At 53.7% G+C, this 24,540-nt stretch overlaps 1 protein-coding gene across 1 annotated transcript; it reads right to left on the bottom strand.

The window, feature by feature from the left end:
• Positions 1 to 344: 344 nt before the first annotated feature.
• On the bottom strand, positions 345 to 24,078 carry CDIP1 (cell death inducing p53 target 1). Its single transcript, XM_050906260.1, has 7 exons — positions 23,904 to 24,078; positions 14,911 to 14,994; positions 4,498 to 4,599; positions 3,791 to 3,889; positions 3,189 to 3,339; positions 2,592 to 2,852; positions 345 to 1,881 (listed from the first exon to the last, which is right to left on the bottom strand). Exons 4-7 carry the CDS (start codon positions 3,873 to 3,875, stop codon positions 1,770 to 1,772), a joined length of 609 nt encoding a protein of 202 aa, XP_050762217.1. The 5' UTR covers positions 3,876 to 3,889; positions 4,498 to 4,599; positions 14,911 to 14,994; positions 23,904 to 24,078; the 3' UTR covers positions 345 to 1,769.
• Positions 24,079 to 24,540: the final 462 nt, after the last annotated feature.

The raw sequence follows: 24,540 nt of genomic DNA, 5'->3' as shown, positions 1-24,540 counted from the left end.
CCTGGGGCTTGCCCCTGGCATAGGGGCTCCTGCTCTGCTGGGGGCAATGCTTCCCCGGAGGCAGGGAACGTGCTCTGGGTCACACAGCTGCCCCTTGCTCTCTGCTCTCTGGCACTGTGCTGGGCCTGAGCAAGGCCCTGGGCTTGGTAACAGAGGCACCCTGTCTTCCTCCAGCCCGGGCTTGAGGGGCTTTCTCCTCTTCAGCTGAGTGCTGAGTGATCTTCCCCTAGTGCTTGGCTCTGCTGTGCCTGGCCCCCCCATGCCATCCCTCCTCATCCTCAGCTCCCCTGGGGGCAGATCTGCTGGGGGGTTGGAGCAGGGGAGAAGAAAAGATGTACACGGAGTTCAGGGTCTGTTATTTATTTACATAAAAACACTGACTAGTGCCACAGTTCCACCTCTGAGCAAACAGCAGCTGCCTGTGCAGGCCAGGCTGTGTTTGCAGACCTGCGTACTGAGAGAGCCCCTGCTTCGCTCTGGGGGCTGCCTGCTCCAGCTGCCCTGGCTGCCGGGGCCGGGGGCCAGGGGAGGGAGGAGCAGCCGCAGAGAGGCTGAAAATGGCTCCCATGTCCTCTTGCCCTCATCTGTCACAGTGCTGCTGGCAGCTCCTGTCACTGCCTGCTTGCCCCCTTCCTTCTGCCCCGTATCAAGTGAGCTAAAATTAAACCCCTACACCCACATGCAATGAGGAAGCCCACAGGGTGCAGCCGCGGTCGTGGCAGGATGGGTGCTGCACAGCGTGCGCCCACAGACCCTGCCGGGCTCAGGACGTGGCTCCGCAGCGGGCGCGCACGGGTCTGCTCCAGAGCTGCGAGCCAGCTGCGGCCCGGTAAACTCCTCTACTCTACAGTGCCAGGGCATGCATTTTTTCACTAACAGTTTGCCAGGTGGGTGAGGAACTGCCAGGGGCTTTCCTTCCCCGAAAGAGCCACAGCAGGGGCTGGGAGGAGGCGCATGCAGCCGGACAGCCATGGCCACCAGGCGCTGGCGGCCGCTCTGGCAGGACGGAGGTGCTGATCAAGGGTGCAGTGCTGCTGCTGTTCACCCCCCCGACACTCCTCGAAGGCGGCTCTGCCTGCCTCTCCTTGGGAAGGGGCTTTGCTTGCGGGCTGCATGCGGACCTGGCTGGAGAGGGCCGTGAACCACGCTGAAACCTGGCGTGTGTGGCACTACCCTCCCTGTCTCCTCGACACTGAGCCACCACCAGGCCCCTTCCTAAAAGTGCCACGATGGCCATGCTGCCTCCCCTGTGTGCGCTGCGGGCTGCTCGGGTCCCCCCCTTCCCCTCCTGGGCAGCATGTGCCCCCCTGCCTGCAGCAGCTCCCTGTGGGGGCAGCACATTCCTGCAGCCAGGCACCCGCTGCGCTGCAGGGAGCGAGGGGTGGGTGCCACCAGCCGCTGCTGCTCTTCCCTGGGTTGCTCCAGGCGAGAGGGGCCTCCCTAGCACCCCGGAGCATAAGGGGGTTCAGAGCAATGCCCCCCCCCTCCCTGCCCGGCTCCTGCACGCTGCAGGGCAGCCCCCTCACACGGCATCTGGGGCCTGGGCTCACCTCCCCTGTGCACCTGCGCCAGCGTCACCAATCCAATCGTTCACAGCGAGGACCGGAGCTTGGGGAAGGTGGGCGCAGCTCTGAGCGGGAGGGAGCCGGGGATACACGCCATACACACCACCGGAGGGTTAAGCAAAGGAGTGTTGCACACGCATAGACTAGGACGGCAGCGGGAGAGGGGGCCGGTGTCATTCCAGCGGCTCGGGCTCCCGGGTGCTGTTAGCACATGCGCTTGTACGTGTAGATATAGGCCTTGCAGTTGGGACACGTGTGTGTCACATCCTTGAAGTCATCGAACAGGCAGGGGATCAGGCAGCAGCAGAGATCACACCTGGAGCAGAGGAAGAGGCAGAGCGCTGTGAGCTCGGGCACCCCAGAGGCAGCCGGTGGGCACAGCCTGCGGGCACGGGGCACGTGCAGGGCTCGCTCTGGGAGAGAGGCGAGTACTTGCCCCTGGGAGCCAACCAGGACCCCCTGCTGCTGCTGCTGCTGCGAAGGGCAGCGCAAAGCACCCTGCCCCTTGGGGTGTGCTGCTGCTGCTGCCGCTACAAGGGTAAGAGCTACGTTAGTGAGCAGTCGCGACCTCACGGAGGGAAGGGAGAGCCTGGTGAGAGGCACACACAGGCGATGAGGCCTGACCGACCTCCAGCACTGGGGCGGGGGGCTGGGACGAGCGCCCCATCCCCTCCCACAGCCCCTGCTGCTGCCAGCCCTTGGCCGTGAGGAGAGACCGTGGTGCTCTGCAGCGCCGTGGGTTCTGGGCTGGGGGAGCGACAGCTCCTGCTCTGATGCCAGGTTCTACAACAGGCCTTTGGAAGGTGGCACCTTCCCCTCCCCTGGCAGAAGCCCAGGTCTCCAGGCACCGTCGCCCCAGGAACCCATCTGCTGCCCCAGTAACACCTCAGTGCCGAGGCCCCCGCCGTGCCCAACAGCTTGGCCAAGGCCACCAGCATCGGGGCCACCAGGACCAGGGCTGAGCGACCACCGTCACCGCAGGGCTGCTGGCAGCGGGGAGGCCCCAGCTCTGCTTGCATCACCTACCCCACAAAGCAGCAGAAGAAGCCAAGAAGGAAGCTCATGAGCCCAATCTCGTAGGTGATCTTGGTGGTGATGGCTTGCTGGCAGTGGGGACACACCGTCTGCACGGGGGCACCCTGGAAGATCTCTCCCTGCAGCACCGTCACTGTGGTGGCAGCCCCCGACGGGACGAGCACCGTTGCCGTGTGGCCGCCAGGAGAGGGGTAGTGGCCTGGAGCAGGGTAGTAGCCCATGGGGGGGTGAGGGCCTGGGGGGGGTAATAACCTGCTGGGAATGAGAAACATGCACAGGTGAATGTCTTCGTATGCAGCAGGAGAGGCCAGGTCCTTCCTGGGGGGGGACACCCTCCCTTGGGGGGCCCTACCCTCCCTGGGGGGGCCCCACCCTGCTGCCACAGCACCACCTTGGGCATGGACTTGGGGCCAACCCTGCTGCAGGCACTGTGCCCCCCCAGCCCAAGCAGCCTCGCTGCAAGCCCCCAGTGGCAGCCCCAACCCCTGTTGTGTCCCCCCACCCCACTCACCGGGAGACACGTGCTTCTGCGGGGGGGGAGGTCCTTGCCCACCGCCACCCCCTACTTCACGCAGCCCCTCGCAGTACTCACCAGGCGGCACGTAGGGCCCAGAGCTGTCTGTGGGCATGTGGGGGGGCACAAACCCTGGCTGCGAGGGTGGCTCATATGGGGGGGGCCCAAATTCAGGAGGGGGGATGGGAACCCCCTGGGGCTGTCCCACCACAGGGGCAACGCCATCTGAAAAGAAGCACAGAGTCAGCAGCCAGGGCAGGAGGCAGCAGAGCTGATGGGGAGGTGGTGGCTTGGCTGGGTGGTCTGGGGGTTGGCCCCAGCAGGGAAGGGGGACACAACACAGAGTGGGTGCCCCCCAAGCCTCATCCTCTGGGCCACAAGAAGCCCAAATTCACCCCACGTCACCCACAGCAGCGAGCAGAGCCAGGCTTTGAGCGGGGAGCACTTTCTGCTCTTGTCACTGCCCCTGGGACCTCCTGCCTCCCCGGAGGGTGATACAGGGACGGATGGAGTCAGGCATCACACCACCCTCCCCAGCGCGCTGCACACCCCGGGGCAGAGCTGTGAGGAGAGGCCACGGCCAGGGCGCTCCCAGGGAAGCCACGCTTGCTCGGCTCCTGACCGCTCAGCAATGTCACCCCGACACCGCGGAGCAGCTGGGACCACCCGCCCGTACCTGCCGCGGGCGGTGGGCCATGCTTCTCTTCTATCAGCGGTGCCGAGGGGCCTCCCGGGTAGGGTGGCGGAGGGTCGTTGGACATGGCTCAGGGTGGCCCTGCGGGGACAGAAGCCTTTAGAAGATACGCCAGCCTTTGGTTGCACACAGGCACCCGCCCGGAGCTGCGCGGTGCTTGGGGAAGGAGGTGGCAGGTAACAGAGGGGTCCGGGGCTGGCACCACCGCTGCACCGGCCTCAGCCCCCACCACGGGCAGAAACAAGGCCACAGCCCCAAAGCTGGGCAGGCTTCCACGCAGGCGGCGAATCCAAGGTGTAACATCTTCCTGCTGGCTCCGCAGGGCTTCCCCTGTAACGCCCGTGCGTGGTGAACAGCAGCTCATCGGTGCGGCTCTCGGCTGCCTGGCCCGCGTGCCGGGGCGGTACTGGGCCAGAAGCTGCTCTGCCAAGCGCCTCGGCTGCAGCGTTACGGTACCAAAGGTGGGGAAGAGCTGCCCACGTTGCCCACAGTCCCCCAACTCCACCCAGCAGAGTGGCATGCAACGCTGCGCCCCGAGGGGATGGCAGGACCCCCCGAGCCTGAAGCACAGACTCTGAGGCAGAGGGTGCAAACCCACAGAGAGCATCTCTAAATACTCTCATCGAGTGAGTTAAAGCAAGACCATCTTTAACAACTGGAGACATCATTTTACATGGGGTAAAATTTACCTGTCCTCTTCCTTGCAGCAAGGAGCTCAGAGGCCTCGACAGAGCTGAGAAAAACAATTCTTCTGAGCAGTGTAGTTTGAAAGCCGGCTTACCCCACTGAATCTGCGTGAAAGGAGAGAGCAAGCGACTTACAGAGATGGAGAGGAGCCACTGCTACAGCGCTGCCTTGGCCGCCATGCCAAACCCCCTCCTCTCTGCGGTGCAGGCATGGGGAGAGCGGCTCTGGGCAGGAACCTCCCCACGCGTGCCCCCTCGAGGGCAGGCACGAGGATACGTGTCCTCGGCACGTGGAAAAGCTCTGAACTCCAAGGATGTGCAACGGCATCAAGAAACCCGATTTCTCTGTTTACTCTGGCTCAGTTATATCTGGTAGGATGTGACTAAATTGGGAAACACAAATGAGAGGCTGTGCACTCAGTGCTTGGGAAGGCTGCCATCAGGCATGGGACACTGTGACATTGCTGTCAGTGCCTGAGGAGCAGTGCTAGGAGCTCCCCTTGCAGTCTGAGCAGCTACCCAAACCCTCCATCCTTCGTCCTCGACGGGCCAGGAGCAAATGTGACCCTGCTTGTCCCGTTCCCCTTGGTCTCCTACTCTCCTCGAGGCAGGTCAGCATGCTGCGAGGATGGTGATTTCTCAGCCAGTCCCACTCCAGCAGCTCCCGACTGAGCAGGAAAAACGCACCCAGGCTACAAATCCCATGGGCACAACCAGGGTGGCTCTGGATCCCAAAAGGTGGCCAAAGCAGGCACTGCTGCCACATTACCCCACCCAGAGGCATGACCAGCAAGGCTGCCCCACAGCCCTGGCAAGGCACGAACCACCTACTCAGCCCCAGAGAGCTCAGGGCCAAGGGGTGCCGGAGCGGGGCCGAGGCGGGCAGCACCCCACTGGGGTCACTGCTTAGGGAGGAGAGGCAGTGAGGCTCCCTCCAGCCCCGGCACCAAGGCCATGCACTGGGCAACCTGCCCGGGGCACACCAAGCTCCACGGCACGGCACAAGCCTGCACGGGCACCGGGCCAGGCAGCGAGCGCTGCCCCAGCCCTGCCTGCATTGCAGGTGTGCCCAGAGAGGTTCCCGGGGGGCACAGCCACCTCCATCTGTGGCTGCTGGGTCAAGCGAAGCCGAAGCCTCGGCAAGCACGGGAAGGAAGATCCATCCCTCCCTGACCCGCTTGGCTTTGCTTTATTCCACTCCTGTTTTTCTAGCTCATGCTCCCTGCCTCCAAGCAGCCTCCTGCAAGGTGGCAGGAAATCTAATCAGGTCACAAGTCCGTGGAGGAGCACCATTACCTGTTGCTGATCATGGAGGAGCGTGCTGATCCCCCCAGGAGCTGAGCAAAGCCCTGACAGGCATAGGGTCTCCCCAGGATGTCCGTATTTACCGACTAATATTTCTCCCCAGAGGTCTGGAGTAGTATGTGGCAGACACACAGCTTCAAAGTGTAATACCGGGGCAGCTTGGGGCCATCTTCCTGCTTTTCTCTCCAATTTCTTCCTTAAGAGCCAGGGGAAGGAGAGCCGGCCCATGCAGTGGGCACAGCAGAGCTGCCACAGCACAGAGCGCTTCCAGGCGGAGGAAAGCACCCAAAGTGCAGCGCACTGCAGAGCCCTCCTCCTTCAGTGACCTACAAAGCTACAAACTGGGCTGTGCTCTTTTTAGCTTCACTGGGGATGTAAAGAAAAGGAGGACTTACTCTTCTGAAAGTAGCCAACTAACCCACCTTGCACACCCAGGAGCCTCGGACCTTCCTGTTCCCATGCCTGCAGGGCTCCTGGATGAGCCCAGCCCAACCGGAGCATCCTCGAGTCCTTACCTGGGGACACCGACCTGCCAAGGAGCTTTCCTTGCCCTCGCAGGCCAGCTGAGCCCATGGCTTTTCTAACGTAACAGATCTCCTCCCGTTACTGCTCAGATGCTGTCTTCCCATAACGTAACATCTTTCAACACTCCCTGGCCTTACTCCCTCCGACATCAAAGCAGCTGGTGAGAAAACTCAGGAGACAAGGAGACCAAGAGGCAATCCCACCCACGTGCTCCACCAGCCGCTCTAGAAACACCCGCCAGATGAAGCAACAGCCCCAGATTGAGCCAGCAATTAATCCTGCCACCTTGACCAGCAGGAAAAGGCAGCCACGAGGGCGATGGCCAGTGGATCTCAGAGCCACACGTGCACTGGGATGAAGGAAGCCGCAGGGGCTGCAGAGCTGTTCTGTTCGTACTTGGCAGACTCAGTCACTCTTAATGCAATATTCTGCTTATTAAGAGAGATCTGTAAAGAGCAAGATGTTGGCTGTGTGCCCTTCCCAGGAGGAAAAGCAAGCCTGTTGCTTTTAAGCCTCTTAGAAGCTGTTTCTCCTGTGCTTTCTTTTATCTTAATGTGAGAAGCAGAAAACCTGCCCCAGCCCATTTCTGCCGGAGAGCTCCGTGGGGAGCTGGAGGGCACACGGCTTCCCCTCTGCGCTGGGTCAGCGCTGGACAGGAGCTACCCCAGATTGTCACTCACCGCACTGGCATGGACGACCCTGCAGTATTCCCTCTCAAAAGCAACCCAGATCCTCCCCCTCGTATGCCCATGGCAGCACAGAGAGGCAACCTTGCTCTCAGGAGCTAGCTAGCAGCACCTCTGCAAAGAGGCAGTCTCCCTGAGCAGCACCCACCCACCGCAGGAGAGAGGGGAGCCTGGAGCGTGCCCCGCTGGGAGAGCCCTTCTGGGCTGAAGCAGGTTGATGGTATCTGGGCACAGGCAGGTGAGCTGGGAAGATCCAGCTGCTAAACAAAACCACAGCAGTATTTTGCACCAAAACATGGTCCCCAGAAGCACATAACAAGGACTCTTGCTGCTGGTAATTTCTGGTTTTACCCGCCAGCTTTCAGCGAAGCTAGCTTACTTTGTTCCCTCTGTCTTGCAAAAGAGAAACAAGACTTCTCCTGCCCACGGCACCGCCACAGCGAGACAGACTTCACGCCTGGTGCACCCTTCCCAGGGAGGACCCCCCTGGCAGGCTGGGCTTTGCCCCAGGATCTCCAGCCACCCGTGCCAGCGTGACGAGCCATTCTGCCAGCACACGACAAAGCTGTCCCGCGTTAACCACGCTGGTTTATTAAAGCTGAACCACCAGTGCATTTCTGTGTCATGAAAACAGCCTAGACAAAACTAGCTGTTCCCACATGGGAAGAAACGTTCTCAAAGACTGCAGAAATTGCATCCACACTAGGGCTTACTGGAATAACTATGCTTATTTTTCCCCTAGGTGTTCAGCTGGTCTATAAAAGCTTTACAAATAATTTCAGCCAAGTTTACTGGACTTAAGTTCAAGATTTGATGGAATCACCAATGTCTAGTGCAGGTCCTTTGGGAGCAAGGACCCACTGCAAGATCATAAGACTCAAAAGTAGCCGGTTACCAGTAAAAAGATGGACAGAGGAGATGCTATTTCCAGCTAAAAATGCAGATTAGTTCTTCTCAACTGGAAGAACAGCTTTTACTGGCTCCTCTACTTTAAACTAACTACAGAAGCTGAACCCACCACGCAATTGTCGCAAACACAGCTCCTGTTAAACGCAGAAGACAAGGAAAGGGCCCCCACGGGCTGGCAGCGTGGCAAACCAAGCAGAACAAGGATCAGAGCACAGAGGGGACCTGCTGGATCAGTCCATCCCTCTTTCCCTCTCTGGGGACAACACCCCAAAACTTTCCTTCACATGCCAGCAGTGTGTTGGCCGTCCTGCTCCTGCTATTCCCATGGGAAGCCTGTTCCAGGCCCCCACTGCTCTGACAGCCTTACAGTTTCTGGTTTATTTGCAGCCAGTCTTGAGCCTGAACAGCTTTCCTATGCTCCCTGCTTGCTGCAAAGAGCCATCATCAGACCCTGACTCAGGCTTTGTTTTGCTAGGCTGAACACGCCAACCTCTGGCGGGGTAGCTCTGCACTGTGTTTTCAGTGCAAGCCCGTTATCTCCCTCAAGTCTAGATCAGCGACCTGAAGCCGTGCCTGGCTGTGGCAACAGCAAGCATCGCCCATGCTGGCCCACTCTCCGGCACGTGCTGCTACAGTATGGACGGGACAGCAAGCTGTGGCCGGTCTCGCTGCTCCAGTGAGCTTCTCCTGCCCTGCAGCACTGCCGCGGGACTGCACAGGCAACACTCAGCCACCCCTTGTCCTCCCCTACCATCCCAGAGCTTGTGGCCTTTACGGGTGGCTTGGATTCAGTGTGGACACAAGGGACTAAACCACAGCTGCACGGGAGCCTACATGCAGGCTAGGCTGGAGGTCTGCTAAAGAAAACAAGAGAGGAAAGATCCAGATTCCCACCGCTCCCATTAGCCCTGCTGGGGCACAGCAGCGTGACAGACACAACGAGGAGAGCACGACTCCATCGCAGCCCCAAAGGCAGAAAGGGCTTGGCCCACCCTGGCTATGGCTTCAATCTGTGCGTCCTCCCCTACGCTGGGCTCTGTGCTCCCTGGTTGACCCAGGGTCTCAATCCAGGCAGCTTTTGGGCGAGGAGAACAACAAACCTGTGGCAACAGGTCTCTAGATTCCCCCCCAGATCAGGGCGTAACTCCCAGCCCCGAGAGGTCTGTCTAAGGTTTCTCTACAGCAGTGAGCACAGCCAAAGAGCCGGCGGGGCAGCAGGCAGCCCTGCGTGCAAAAACACAAGGCTTTCTAATCCGCCTCCTTCCTGTGCTCAGCAACCCTGGCTCTAGTTAATTAGGGATTGATACCCCAAAGCCCACGGTTCCCATTACTGACACATCCAAAACTGGTGACCACAAAGCTCTCCCAGCTGCTTACAGCGGGATGTGTTAGGGTCCAGTGTTCCCTGCCAGCTGTATTTCCCTCTGCTACATCCCACAGGATCACTGTGGAAACAGTCTGGGATTCAAACATGGCAAGAGGAAAGGTCTGCCCATCCGACCTGCTCTCCAAACAGGTATGGTGGGCACCACTTGTCAAAAACAACTGAACCGTGGCATGCAGCGGGACCAGGGAACATCGTGCCACCAGAACAGGTCCTAGCTGAACATATGCTAACACACCATAGAACAGATAATGCCACAAAGAGGACAGTCACAGATAATTCCTGCACTGCTTGGAGACGCAAAGATTTGGTCTGTTAAGGCCATTCTTCCCAGGCAGGAGCCGTGTGTGCTTCAGGCTGCTTCCTCCCGGACAAAATCACCAAGGGTGAGACAAATCTGAGAAGGACGGACCAGATCGCTGGCAAGTCGAACTCACGTGCAAACCCTGATGGTGCAGCGCTGGCCCCGTGCAGCTCTGAGTCAGCCTCACAGCGCAGCTGAGATCCACTCCCACGAGCAGAAACGCGGTCTGCGTTGTCCTTGCTCCTCCTGCATTTGATAACTGGAGACCCACAGTGATTCGGCTTTGTTTTGCCTACACGAGCAGTGGCTACAACCACCGAGACAGGAAGCAGCGTTTGTTCATACTCAAGCACGTTCAGTGATGTTGGCACTTCAAAAGCTGCTACTGTGCATTTCTGGAGCTCTTTCTCCACAAAAAATAACTTCCGATATTTAGAAAAAGAAAACACACACTAAAATTAAATGAATAAATAAGAGAAAAGGACCTGAGCACTTTCAGTTTCATTGCACATCAAACAGACGCAAATTTCAGCTTCCAGGCTTTTGTAAATACATCTTTAAAAGCAAAGTTGAGAGCTCCGAAGAAGCTGGGCTCCCTCACTGAGGCCAGCCTCTTTCCTTTTAAAAAAGGAACAGCGTTTTGGCCAACACCACTCCAGCTTTCCTGGCTCCAGGAAAGCTACCTGTGTGCCATGGGCTTCTACCTGCTCCAGAAACAGGGAAATACTGAGACTAGGAAGGCAGACAAATATGCTAGGTATGAGCACAAAAGGCAGATCAGATGCTGGAAAAACATCATTTGACCGAAAGCCTGTTACCCTTTAAAAAGGCTTTAGGAGTAGCAAGAACCGAGCAGGGTTGGATGAGAGGTGGACAGAGCCATCCCTGACCGTGGCAATCACAACTGCCCTCCTCCACAGCAGCATTTCTGAGCAGCATCTTCAAAGCCCAGCCTGGACCTCTCTGCAGCGTGTTCTCTGCATTACACCTATGCCACAGAGCAAGTCAGGGATGCTGCCCTCTCCACACGCATGCCCGCTCGCGCACTCGCACACAGCTTGCAGGGATGTGGCTCAACTCCCACTGCTCCTGAAAGCACCACGCGCAATCTGCAGCAGACAGCTCTTACCTTGAAAGGAAAGATAGCAAAAATCCCTGCTGAAAAAGCAGTATCAGTGGTTACTTCTGCCTGGTTTTTACGCGGAACAACAACAACAAAAAAAAAATAAAAAGAGATGTTTTCCCTGTGAGCGAGGCAAACTTCCCCCTCAGCCTTGCCTCTTCCCATGCGCATTTGCTGCCTCCAGCCTGCACACCATCTCCTCAGAGCCAGAAGGGAAGGAATAAACAGATGACAGTGCTGCAGCCTCCTTTAGAAAGAGGATGCCCTGGCAATCCTTGACCAGGCAGCATGTACCCCCTCCTTTACCCCGCTGTTAACCCTAGCAGCACCTCCTCAACTCATCATCCTGGTCCTAGGCAAGACAGCAAGAGGGCGCATGCCTACAACACACTCGCGCAAGGCGCAGATGGAAACCCAAGTTAAGGACTAACGGAAAGGTCTGTTCTTTTTCTGAGCGACTCAGCGGCATTTCCCCAAGCGCAAGCCCTGCGCCTCCAGCACCGCTGCCAGGGAGCGCAAACCCACCGTGCAGAAACAGCCAGGCTGCTCGCAGAACAGCAGATTTCTCCCACGCTTCTGCAGTCAGATTTCAGCTGCAGAAAACTGCTACTTCCAGGAGGGTCAGGCTCTTCCTTCGGTGTGGGGACGGAGAGCTCTGCGGGCAAAGCAGGACAGCAGCCGTCCTTTAAAACAAAGGACTGCTGGAGGAGAAGGTTATTCCCCACTCTGCTCTACAGTATGCGAATTTCTGGAGGAGCATCCCCGTTGCAGTCATTTACCTTGGGACCTCGGACATGTCGTTTGACCTTCCGTGTGCCATTGTCACCCAGCAGGTAAATCAACTAAGAGCAGGATCCTAGCTGGAAGCCAGGTGCTGTGTCCAAAGCAAGATTTCTCAGGGTATTAAATCCAAAGCACAATCAGATAATCTCCACAACGCAGCCCAGGCTCAGCTGTTCTCAGCCAGAGATTCAAATTACTGCTTCGCGCAGCTCCTCTGTACGGGTATCAGGAAAACCGGACACAAAATCCCCCTGCTTAAGACAAGGATGGTTTATCTGCAACACCCACAAAGGGTTACGTGCAGGAGGAGCGTTTGTGAGGACCTGCTGCCGCCTCTGGGATTCTCTCCAGTGCTATTCTCCTCCAGATGGGCTGACCAAGTGCTTGTTGGCTCTCCCCACCCGGGCTGCAGAAACAGCATTGCCAGGACCTGGTTAACCTGAACATTTAAAGAAAAACCAGCCGAAATGAAAAGAACAAACTGGGGTAGCTCTTTGCTCTCTGTTGTGGGCTCCTAAGCCGCAGCACACAGCTGCAGGAAGCATCATGCGTCTGCAGAGCTCACCGTGCCGGTGGTGATATCTGACAAGAGCCAAGAGGGGCTGCAAGGGAGCCTGTGAGCTACCAGCGAGGAGAGGCCATTACCCTACACTTCAAAACTGAACTCCAGCCCTTACACATTTAGGGGCACCGGGGAAGGCTCAGGCGTGCACAGAGCACTCTGGACCACCAGGGCAGGTGAACTCAGCCCCCAAAAGACAGTTTTCTGAACACGGAGCAAGCACAGAGCGCGCTGCAGCCAGACTGCCTTGCAGGCTGCTACTGGCCTTGGAAAACACACTCCCTCCCACTCAGGAGGTGCTTTCTGTTCAGACGTTACCAGCTGGTGACCTGGCCTCCGGAGAGAAGACAGACTACGATGTGCCAGGTGTTCTCATGGATGCAAAGATGCGATTTAAAAGAAACATTAAAGACAAACCTGAGTTCCTCCGCACCTTAGCAATCTGCTCCAGAGAGACTTAGATGAGAAAAGGAGGGTGCCGCAAGCCAAATCTCTGGGAAACCAGAGAGCTTTTTCGTGAGACTTTCACTGAAGTTCACGAACAGTCCAAGCTAACACTCGGTAATATCCATGGGAAAGCACCCAGCGATATCGGCAGCTGTTGCCTGGAGTCCTGTGCATCTACTTAATTTTTCCCCTGAGAGGATAAATACTGCATTACATCATCCATTTGATATCTAGTTAATAATGTTAATAATAACATAACCTACAATAATCTAGAGCAACTAAAACCAAGAACTACTCCAATACTAGTGTTTTAACATAACACCAAACTTAACTGTGCCACAAGACTAGTTGTTCATTTAAACAAACAAACCAACCAACCCCACCTCAAGCAGCTTAACAGCAAGCAGAAGTCCCAGAGGAGACTGGGCAGAAGCTCCGCAGTTCCTTGCATTAAAGACAGTCACAGCTCCGTAGCTCACCTCTGATGGCAGCCCATAACAGACGCTTAAGGACGAGTTAGGAAGCAAGCAAAGGCAGAATGATCCCCTGTCAGTCCCTCCCACTCCCAGCACTCAGGGTTTTAGAGATTCAGCAGCCTGGAGTTTCTCCATGGACCACCCTAATTCCTTTATAGCCCACCAGCTCGCAGAGCTCTGCCACAGACAGCAGTGGCAAGTTCTGCTCTTCAGTTACCTACATGAAAAAGGGTTTCCTGCTGTCACAGTCTGCTGCCTGCCCATTTCAATGGCACCTCCCAGCTCTGGCACAGAGAAGATGAATACAGGATGATTACCCACTACGTCTCACAGCACAACTCAGGATTTTGTAGTTTTCCTTCCCAAAACTATACTAAAAATATTTTATTCCTTTATGCACCCCATTTTTTCATTACTCCCTCATTCTATAGAATTCTTTGAGAGAAAGTCAAATAATACAGCTACATCGTCGCTGAATCAAACTGATTAGATGTGCGACTTCCATTAAATAACACAGTAAGCTCCAAGGGAGGAGGAAATTAGCGTCATAGAGGATCAGCACTTCTGTGGAGATGTAGCCGCATTTCAGTTTCAGAATTAATCAGAGCCCAAGAGCCTATTCAGAATTCCCTTGCAGATTTTGCAACACAATGAAATAATTTTGAATACATTGGTGGTGATTCCAGATCCATTTTCCTTCCAAGCGATGTACAAAACATATGTCACAGTACTGATGTTTTCTTACCCGAAGCACAGCACCAGCTTGCTATAGGACCAGCTCCAGTCTCCAACAACATTACCATGTTCTATCCTCACAGATACCCTTGGCACCAGAGAAGCTGCTGACATTTAGATTTAACAGGTACAGTGTCACCTTGGGGCTTTTTTCCTGAGGTCTAGTGAGAAGTGCTCTATGTCACTCATTTTTATTTAAGGCCATGGCTGACTCTTTGCAAAGAAGAGTGGTTTGGGGTTAAGCAGGAGTTGCGTGTAAGGTCTGAGATCTCTCCCGAGTCCTACTGCCAACAAGGAGGACCCATGCACGTCCAGAGACACATGCACTGGAGGACCTCCTCTGTGCCGAAGCCACTCATGTTATCACACTCACCTTCTTGCTCCCACAGTATGACCAGACCTTCCCATTTCCAGACCAGGACCTCTCTCGGGGTGCCCCAGGGCCCTGCTAGCGTGGGGCTCGCTCGTCCCATGGCAGTTTGACAGGAGGAGCGTACCCCGCACTCCCCTGCTCCCAAGCCCAGCTCATCTGGGCTGCTCAAAGACAGATGACAATGTCCCAGCTCACAGAGGGGGAAACCCCCTGGGTTACTCAACAGCCACTGAGTGTGCCCAGTGCTGGGTCATCTCCAGCAGCACCGCGGTGGCTCGGAGGGAGCACTGGGACGCAGCCCTGAGTCACACGCAGCTCCTGCTGGTCCCATTTCTCCCTCCAGTTCCAGCCAGACTTGGCTAGTCTGCACTGACTTCCCAGTCCAGGGAAATCATTTTTACTCCAAAGCATTTTGTGACTTTGGTTTCAGTTTGCAGCACCAAGTTCCTGCCAACTCCTTCCTAACCCCTTCCCCAAAACTCTGTTGCCATCTGCTGAACAAAGCCATGTAACCAGCTGCTACGTATCTGTCCCTCAGATCACACCAAAAGCTGCTTACCCATGAGCCTAATTTGCCACTACTGCTTGCTCGGAGGCAACGCACAACAGTCCTGCCAGGGGAGACAACAAAGACATGCAAAGTCACATCATTAGCCTGGCTCACTTAAATGTCAGCAGATCTGACAAGAACATCGACTAAGATACAAATCAGCTAGCCAAGTCCGGCAAGATCTGCAATCAGGCACGCAGAGCTGTATTCCCTTTGAAAACAAGGGTGAAGGAAGAGAGATGACGTCCTCATACCTCTCCAGGCCACAGCTCCAGGCACCATCCTAGTTTTGGCATGCATGGGACATCACCTGGATACGAGCCGCACTGACTCCAGAGCTGCGGACAAAGCAAGCAGAAGACCTCTGGCTGAAAATCTAGACACAGCAGCTGGATTCAAAGCATCCCTAATACACAGCAACGCACCTCCTCAAGTCCCTGTTCTAAGCTTTTCTAAACCCTTTCTCTGCCTCTCTGTCAAGGCAACACTTCACTGCTTTACTGTTAAATTAAAAGTGTCGCTAGTCAGGGGGTTTCGAATAGTCCCAAGGCTGTGTCACTGCTCTCACAGCAGGGGATGAGACTGGTGCAAATTCAAGCGCATAATACCAAGGTACCCTCAGGGCAGGTAAATAGCTCAGCTGCTCCGGAGAATTCAGGACTGAAATCCTCTCCTGAGCCTGATGAAGACACAGCAGCTCCCACAGCTACAACACTAAACAAGCTGGGAACTGTCTTTCTCATCAGAATAGCCCAGCAGCTGGCTCAAAACTGAGCTCCCACTGCACTAATGCATCCTGAACCGTGGCACCCGAGAGGGAGTCTGAAAACTGAGCGTGGCTAAAATAACACCACCTGTAGCCTGAAGCCATGAACTTTGGGGGAACTTCCATTCCCAACATGCAAATATGCTCCAGATGACATCTCTGTGGAAGAGCTGCACCAAGCCCAGGAGAAGAGCTGATTTTTTAATGGCAGTGGAAACGGTCTCTAGTCCCAGCTTCACTCTCTTGCTCAAAGACTACGTTAAGATTTTGAAGGAGCTGAATGGTCACAGCAGAGCAAGTGGGAAGAGCAAGTTGAACCTTCAGCACACACCCACACCTCCTGCAAGCACTTCCTTATATACCATAAAGCAGAATAAAGGCATTAAGTTAATTGGAAGACAAACTGAACACGCCTTTAAGAAAAGGGCAGCACATACGCACTAGCAGCAGCTATTTATCCAGTGGTCACTTAAAAACACAAGCCCAAAGGAGTTGGCAGCAGCATGGAAATCCCACCACGACCGCTCTCCTCCACTCCATGTTCTAGTCTTTGTCCTCCCCTCCAACGCAAGGCTCCAACGCTCCCCTTCTGCCACGCGTTGGGTGACTGGGACCCCCGAGGACCACAAAAGCATCCCAGGTTGGAGAGTCACTGCAGCAGGGGTGCAGCGTTGGCTCTGGCCCATGGTTTCCTCCCAAAACGATGCTGCGCTGAACCCCAGGGGTTCCTTTGCCTCTCTTAAAAGGGTGGCCTGCTACTTATTTGGAGAAACAACCAATAAAATTCAATGAACTGATTTTCATTCATCACCAGCCAGAAATCTAATCTCAAGTTAACAGCACTACCCCGAACACAGATATCGCATCTATCATTTAAGTTACCTGCTGTGGGTACTACCCTGAGTGCATTTTACAGCTGCAGCGAGCAGGGCTGCCTACATCACGACAACTAATTTATTCTCAGAAAGGCTAATTTAATCTGGCAGTGAATGTTCTCAAAGCCTCCTCGCACAGAAAAGCTTTTATCTTGGTTGGCTTAACAACAATACAGCATATCCAAAAACGTGGAGGGATACTAAAGAAGAACACTACCCTTGTGTTTTGAGTCCTCTAGTACTTTTGTCTGAGAAATTTCTCTTGGTAACCACAGACTTTGAGAAAACATAGACTGCCTCTGTTTTTTTTAAAAAGCCAACTGTATTTTCAAGGCAAAATATACAACAGCTCAGGCTACTTCCCCCTCGCATACAACTGTGTCTTGACAGAAAGAGCTGTGCTCTTAATAAAACTAAAACCCAGCAAAGATTGTTTAGTATTAGATACCACGTTCACTTCCAACTGCGTATCTGCGTAGCAAGAGTGGCAGCCAGCACGCCCGGCCCGGGGTGTACTACCTGCCACTGGAAGGTGACTTTCCCCAGCCCACACTACAGAGGAATAAACTTCAGAAGAAATTCCAAAGCCCTCCGTGTTAAGAAGCTGTGTAACTGCATCATGAAGCATTTCAGAGAGAGCATCCTTCAGATTTCCAGCCTCTGCCATCCGTGGGGGAGCAATAACTAATTAAGCAATCAGAAAGCTTTTTTTCATTGTTTTTAAATTCTAGTTCATATTTTCCCCTTCCTTGTGAAAGTACGCACAGAGGCAGCATGCATCCAAAATCACACTTAGCCATTTGAACCGGAGTGTGCTGCCTCTTAGCTCTGCAATGAGAGTCACTGTATCACTTGTGTCGTACGGACACGGCATGAGGAAGGGGTCCTCACCTGGATCTACCCCTTGCAAGGCAGATCACTGGAGAGCCAAGCACAGCTCCTTGGAATCAGAGGGGCTAAAACAAGGGGGTTTTTAAGCTTTACAATAGACATTCGTACCAGTCTAACCCTTCACGCTTTTAGGAGTGTCACCACCATCCTGCTGCAAAAGAAAAGCTGGTGCTGTGCAAGGGTCACAGCCTGGATCATGCCCGAGATGGCTCCTTTGGTACAAGGGCAAGAACACACCCCAGAGGGCGTCCAACAATTTAGGACAATTCAGTAATTCGGGAACAAGGAAAAAATCAGAGGGAAGCAGAGCATTAAGACAGGCCAGAGGAGAAAAAAAAACCAACACAACACTTCCCTTGTTCCTATCTGTCAGGAACCGCTGTCCCAAGAATAGCCTATTCAGAAACCAGGAAACTCAGAGAGCAGCAGGGAAGGGCTGAGTCATGGCCATTTTAAAAAAAAAAAAAAAAAGAAACAACAAAAACACAGCAAAACAACCCAAAAGGGAAGGAGAAAAAACATGGACAGCAGCTGTTCTGAGTCTTGGAGACCTGAACAAGTCAATCCAGAACATATTAGCCAATCTTTATTTTTAAAAGCTCTGCAAACACATGGTACTGCCATAAAAAGCAGTCGACCCTCCCTCTGCTCCTGGGAGGCAAATTTAGCTCTGGTTGAATCAGGCAAAGGTGGTGGTGCTTCCCAGCACCAGCCTCTCGACGCAACACCCACTCGGCCGTGCACAGCTGCCAGGACACAAACTGCTTCCCGTTTATGCCCTGATCTTTGCCTTTATTTGTTCCTCTACAACATTTGCATTCCAATATCACAAAGACTTACAGGCTGGACAAATGCTTTCCAGAAGGGAAAGTGCAGTCCATTTCAGGGATGCTATTAGCGGAGGGTGAGGAGCCGTTTCCTTTACCCACACTGGAAAGACGCGAGGTAAAGTGCGACTTGGATGGGTTTCCTATGACTCTCTGCGAACGGCCGAGCAGAAGACAAGTGCTCCCATCTCGCAGCCAGCCTCAGCACTGCCCGTCTAGCCTGCAAGAAGGCCAGGCTACAGTTAAGTTTTGTTCAAGTCTTCCCACGTGACAATCTTTGTTCCGTGACCTAAATGAAATCAATTTTACAATAATTCTCCCCAGGACAGTAATCTTATTCACTCACCCACAATCTGAAAGATTATACCTCCTCTCCAGCTGTGGGGCTCTGGGAGGAAGAACGAGGGATTTCTGAGCAATGAGGGCTTATTTTTAATAAAATACCTCGGTGACCCCTCACAAACTTGGGAGGGGCCTGTATCTTTTCAATCAAATAACTGTGCTTCAAAACATGTTTGGAGAAAACCCCTCCAATTCATTTTATCTTGCACTGTGAGGTACTGTCAGATTAAAGATGCAAAGGTAAGAAGTGGGAAGACCCTCAGAGTCCGTCCCTGCAGGGAGCGGGCTGACCGTGCCTGCCGTCCCCAGGCTCTGGCAGATACCCTGTGCTCACACGTAACCGTGCCTCAGCCACCACATCTTGTCTCGGTAAAAGATTCAATTGTCAAATGACGTAAGTCAGGGCTTCCTTTGTAAAGACACGTGCAGCAGAGACCATTTTGGGACGTCCGTGCTCACAAAAACAATACCGGCTGAGATCTGGAGTGAGGCAGGAAGCGTACTGCGTCTACACACGCAGCCCAACAGCAAGAGAGAGCAAGCCTCTGTGCTTTTCCTTTTTACATCTGCAAAGGCCTTTTAGGCTGAGAGTGGGCTATATTTTTGGTTTTTTTCAGGGAGCCAGTCTAAACCACGGGGGGAGCTCAGAGAGCCGAACTTACCCCTCTGCAGCAGTCGAAGAGCCTCTCCCTGCAGCCCGCACAGGTCCCCAAGTCTCCCACTGCCCGTCCCAGGCAGGGCAGGGGAATGCACCCTGCTGAAAAGGCAGCTCCCACAGACCTAACCTTTTCCCAGCTCTGGGACTTGCTAGGATAACTACACCACCTTCACACGTAGACCCAGCCTCGACACTAACTCCCAAAATGAGAGCTCAAGGAAACTGTTCCAAAGCAAACAGACTCTCATGGTTCAAACCGTAAGTAAAATTCCTTTTCTCAGCGACCACGCAATGCAATGAGTAAATAAAGATGAAATATAGCTAGAGCATGGGATGTGCGTGTACCATGGTAAGATGTGACGGATGGAATTTAGGATTGTAAGATGAAATGCAAGACGAAACAGTAAGTGTGTAAACTTAAAGCTAGAACGCTCCTTCCAAAAACACATCTTCCAAAACTGTTAATAGGTAGTCAGCCTGTTAGGGCAAGGTAGAGAAGATTTTCTTTCTAAATGCAGAGACTGGGTATCAAAGAAAGTTCGGGGACATACACAATAGGGAATGTCTACTTACACACTGGTTCAGTGCAGAAGGACCACCATCTCAGCACAGACGCTTTATCTTAAATGCACAGACGCTTTATCTTAAATGCACAGACGCTTTATCTTAAATTCTCTTAATCTATAAGAGAACTGGGTATTACTCCATTTTCTTATGTATAAAGGAGGTAAAGCAAACATAACTATTACTAATGCAGAGTTACCTTACTAATCACAATAGGTAAAAGAGAAATATATTACTTAATTTGCACGGAAAGCCCCAGCTCATTTCTTCATTCTCTGATCATCTCAGGTTTCATCATGCTAAGAGGTACAAAGTCAAACACACGCGGCCAGCAGCTGTTCTTCGCAATTCCTAAGATGCTAATTACATTGCCATCTTTTGGGGTTATTTCTTGTATTTTCTTACTCTAAATTCAGGCCTGCTAAGAGAGTTCAGATTAAAGATAGTGGCACTAAAGTGGGGCCTCACACAATAGATGTGCAGCATGAAGCAGCTTCCTTCCTACCTCCATCCTCTACCCAGGTCTATGACCGGCACACACCTGCTGTACTCTCTGGGCTCCCAAACAGCCCTTTTTCACCACCACAAATACAACAAATTTTAGACTGCAGCCACAAGGCAGCTCTGAATGAATGAGCCCAAAGCAAAACTGTAACAGTAGCCAAGAGTTTCCCTGAGCGTTTCATGCCAGAAATAAAAACTGCGCTCCCCCTGCCTCAGAGACTTTATACTGTTGAGAAAATGGATTGTGGTTTCCTACGGCATTTGTTCTAATTGAGTTCCCTTTCATCAGAGAAGGAGGCAGGTCCTTTGCAGAGCATGCAAAGATCTGACACTGCTTGTGAAAATCGCGCTGCTTCTCTCCAGTTGCGAGACGGATACCAAGTGCCGATCGGGAACAACAGGAAAACAGCAAGGTGAATAGCACATCCCAAGGCAGAAGTTGCTCATAATGTGTTTTTTGAAGGAAAAAAAGGTACATACACCTCTGTGTTTGCAAACTTGTGTGCTCAGGTGCCTTCCTCTGAAATCTTCAGGAGAGTCAATCGGTTTCAGGCTAGACTACTTTGCCTGCATTACAGTTGGTCCTCCAAAATGAGGTCCTGGAAGCAAAACCAACCAAAAACCTCCAACGATTTGCAGAACAACTGAGGTTCCCACTACAAACCACCACTTTTACTGTATCGGGGAGAAGGGAAGAGTACTGTACAATTAAAATCCTTCCTTTTAGAACGTCATTGACTGCTGCTAAGAGCCATGAGACATATCAGCATCTATTTGCTGTTTTCCAGCTCTCCTGTCCTCCCTGTTTTCAGCAGCTTTGCACAGATCAGTCTGGGAGAACACCACCTCATCGCAGTTTAATGAGAAGCTGGCATACCTGTCTAGAAGCTCTAAGGTATATTCAGTCCTGCTGCCTTCGTTATTACTTTAATCTCCATATTATGCAAATACTATTTCCTCCTTATCTCACCTGGCAGCCATCAATCTTTTCCTCGGCTTGGTGCAAAGCTTAGTAAATGTGAGCCTGCACACAGAAGAACTATCGCAGTACTGGCGGTACATCCAGCACATGTACAGAGCCGTGGTAATACCAGCAAAAGTGACGCACAGCCCCGTTGCAGACCCTACAAAAAAACTCTATTAAAGAGAGTTTTAAAAACTTAGCTTCTTTCAATCTAAGATATTCTCTCCTGATTAAAGCAATTATAAGAAATCAAATGTAGGGCTTTACAATAGTACCACAAACAGACGTAGAACACCTAATGTCATACTTCTCTTTACCCGTAAGCAAAAAACTGGTCTTGGATCAGAACAGATACTAGAAGTCTGTGTATCTCCTTCCGAAACCACTCATCCTCATACTGGAAGATCTCTGCATCAACCTCATCCTTTAAATACAAGCATTTATCTGCTAAATTCACATCTAAAGGGGGAAAAAAGATAATCTTTTACATAATAAAATTACTTTCATCCCTTCTCGCGCTATGTTAGTGAGTAACACTGGCAATGGGAACACTTCTGCAGATGACAACACTGTGCCAAGGACCCAAAACCCCCTGAAACACATACAGCGTGGGTGTTGTGGACAGGCTTTCGTCTGGCCCCTGGCTGAACGCCCTTCAGCTACAGGAGTGCACTTAGCTGTGCTCCCGGAGTGCATCCGCCAGTTGTGCTTCATCCAGAAGGAAAGCAGTCACCGCGCTTTGCCTCACTGCGTGATTTCCCACGCACAGAAAGCACGGCTGATTAGGAAGCGAGCTTCAAAAACATGCTCATAAACCAAAACAAGGCACTGACGGCGACACCCTCTCTCCTTTCATAACAGCAGCCGAGACAGAGCTCCAGTCAGAACAGAAACACAAGGAACTGAATTTCAGGTGCAGGACGTGTTGAGGGAACACAACAAGAAACTCAGCACGGTCTTCCATCTTCATAGGAAGGGCTCAGGTTCTGAAAGAGAAGCTCCCTCTCTGTTAACTGTCCCAGTCACACCTGTGGCAAGATCTTTTGGTACTCAGCATACGAACACGCACATCCCCTCTCCCAGCGCCTCCTCGAGCGCAGCCCTGCACAGCCACAGCCACCGCAGTCCCACCACCCATACAACAGCAGCTGGGGAGGACTGAGCACGTTTGCTCCACTTGGCATCACTCAGGCGACATCTGGGGACGTTGCTCCCTCACCCTGCCCTTGTTACAGCCTCATCCCCCATCTGTGCTCAAGCCACACCACTAGACAGCCTCCTATCAGTTCCTGACATCGTTGCCTCCCTACCTCCAACCAGGAATTCCTTCCTCACATAGCGCCTAAGGAGAACAGAGCAGGTACATCGCTAAACGCTTCCGGGGATTTCCTGGGGCGCATGGACATCGCTACAACATTTAGACAGAGAAGCCTTTGGGAAAGGGAAGTTTTCACACTGACCCGAGTTTGTTTATTTCCTAAAAATGAATGAATGACATACTATGGTTATATATTATGCTACATAATACTCACTCTAGTTTCCCCTTCTGCCTACTCCAGTCACACACTCTGGAAAATAGAAGGGCCCCCGCTGAAATGAAAGCCCCATTTCAAGCATGTTGGTTGAAAGGGAACAAATAGGAGGGTATCTTGCATATTCACAAAGGGTTTCTCAGCAAGTTTTACATACAGCCCAAAACCACTACAATTATAATTTAAAACATTTCTACTTAAAATCATTGTGCCTGACCTAGTCTACCACCTGATATTTTAGGCTCACCCTGGAACGTGACAACCGCCAGTCCCCTCACCAGTTCTCACTGGTGCAAGGAGACCATCTCTGAACAACTTTTCCAGTGACGCCTTGGGCGAAGTGGCACACACCTACGCTTGCAGCAACTTGGAGAAGTTTAACCTTGAGTGTGACTCCTGCGGACGATCCAGAGGATGTCGGCATGGCGGTGTCCATCCCAGCCTGCCTGTTCCCGCTCCCCTGCACAGACCTGGAGCTCTTCCCGGGGTCCCAAGCTCCATCCTTCTGTTTAGCAGGAATCACAACCCCCTGTGTTTTTCATAAAGCAAGTGAATGCTGCCTTAACAGCTCCTACCCTTTTGCCTCTCCAGTCCCCTCGGAAGGCAGAACCAAGATCTCACTGCTCTAATGGTTAAAGACCTCTCAGCCTCCCGCTAACATTTCTTCATTGGTATTTGTTGTTGTGCTGCGCTACCCATTAGCTGAATGAACTCTCATTTCACAGGGCTCACACTGCCAGTGTGCTGATGGACAATATCATCCCCATCATCATAATTTCTCTTCCTGCTTGTCAAGACATCTGAGCTTCTTTTGGCTCCTCTAAATTGGGCTTATCATTCCTGATGACTGAATGGGGAGTTCCAGCCTAAGCTCATCTCTCCTGAGCAGGGATGACTGGAAACACACACACTTGTACCTAGGCCTGGCTCCCTCCTCTCCCAGGGATCTGTCTGGGTAACGGATCATATTTGCTCTTCTCACAGCTGTGCCCACTGGCAGCTCCCAGCCGTCCTCTCCGCAAGCTGGCACGGCCTTGGTCAGGCTGGAGCGCTCGCCTTACAGCGGAAAGTCTTTTCCCAAGTACACGACCTCACTTTCCATCCGATTAAATTTCATCCCACGCCCGCTGCTCCAGCCCTCCAGCACATCCCGATCCTCCCGTCCCAACCCTTCCCTGCATTGCTGAGGGTACAAAGCTGAAGCTTTTTAAGATTTTAGTAGCACCCTGCAGCACTTTGTTGCTGCTACAGACAGCGTTAAAGACCAGTCCGAGACCAGGGCTGCCTCCTCCTCTCCCCAGCCCATATTACCATCTATCCATACCTCTTCTCCCTGGGAAGCGCGGCTCCACAGCAAACGCTCCAGGCACGGCAGAGCACAGAGACCTTCCCTCTGCCTGGAGAAGCCAGGTCCTTCCTCAGAGTTAACCGGGGATTTATTTTCATCCCTCTTTTTCTTATTCAGCGGCGGAGGCTGCTGGACTTCTGCATTCCCCCGCCCCGTGCTCAGTGTCCCCACGCCTCCAGCTGGCCCCGCTACCAGGAGGCCGCCGCGGTCTGCCCGGGGCTGGGGGGGGGGCACCGGCCCCGCCGGGCCTGCCGGCCTGCCGGCCTGCCTGCCTCCCTCCCTCCCTCCCTCCCCGCCGCCTCCTCCCTCGCCCGGCCCCACCGCTCCCCGGGGCCCAGCCGGGCCCTGCGCCCGACCCCCGCCTCGGCCTCGCGGGGAGGCACCTACCGGCTGCCGGCTCCCCGGCGGCGGCTCCGGCACCTGCCGGCTCCGGGGCGGGGCGGGGCGGGCGGCGGGCGGTGCCGCGGCGGGGCGGGCCTGGGCCGCGCTCTCCCAACCGGGGGCCGGGGCCTGCTCCCCACGCCGGGCGGTTCCAGGCCGGGTCTGGGGCCTGCTTCCCCCCGGCAGGCCGCACCAGGCCGGGCCAGGGCCTGTTCCCCCCTCCAGGCTGCTC

The sequence above is a fragment of the Gymnogyps californianus genome, chromosome 15, assembly GCF_018139145.2.
Source record: "Gymnogyps californianus isolate 813 chromosome 15, ASM1813914v2, whole genome shotgun sequence".
Classification (NCBI taxonomy): domain Eukaryota; kingdom Metazoa; phylum Chordata; class Aves; order Accipitriformes; family Cathartidae; genus Gymnogyps; species Gymnogyps californianus.
Note: the sequence above shows the minus strand (reverse complement) of the source record. Positions and strands in the feature narration are given on the sequence as shown.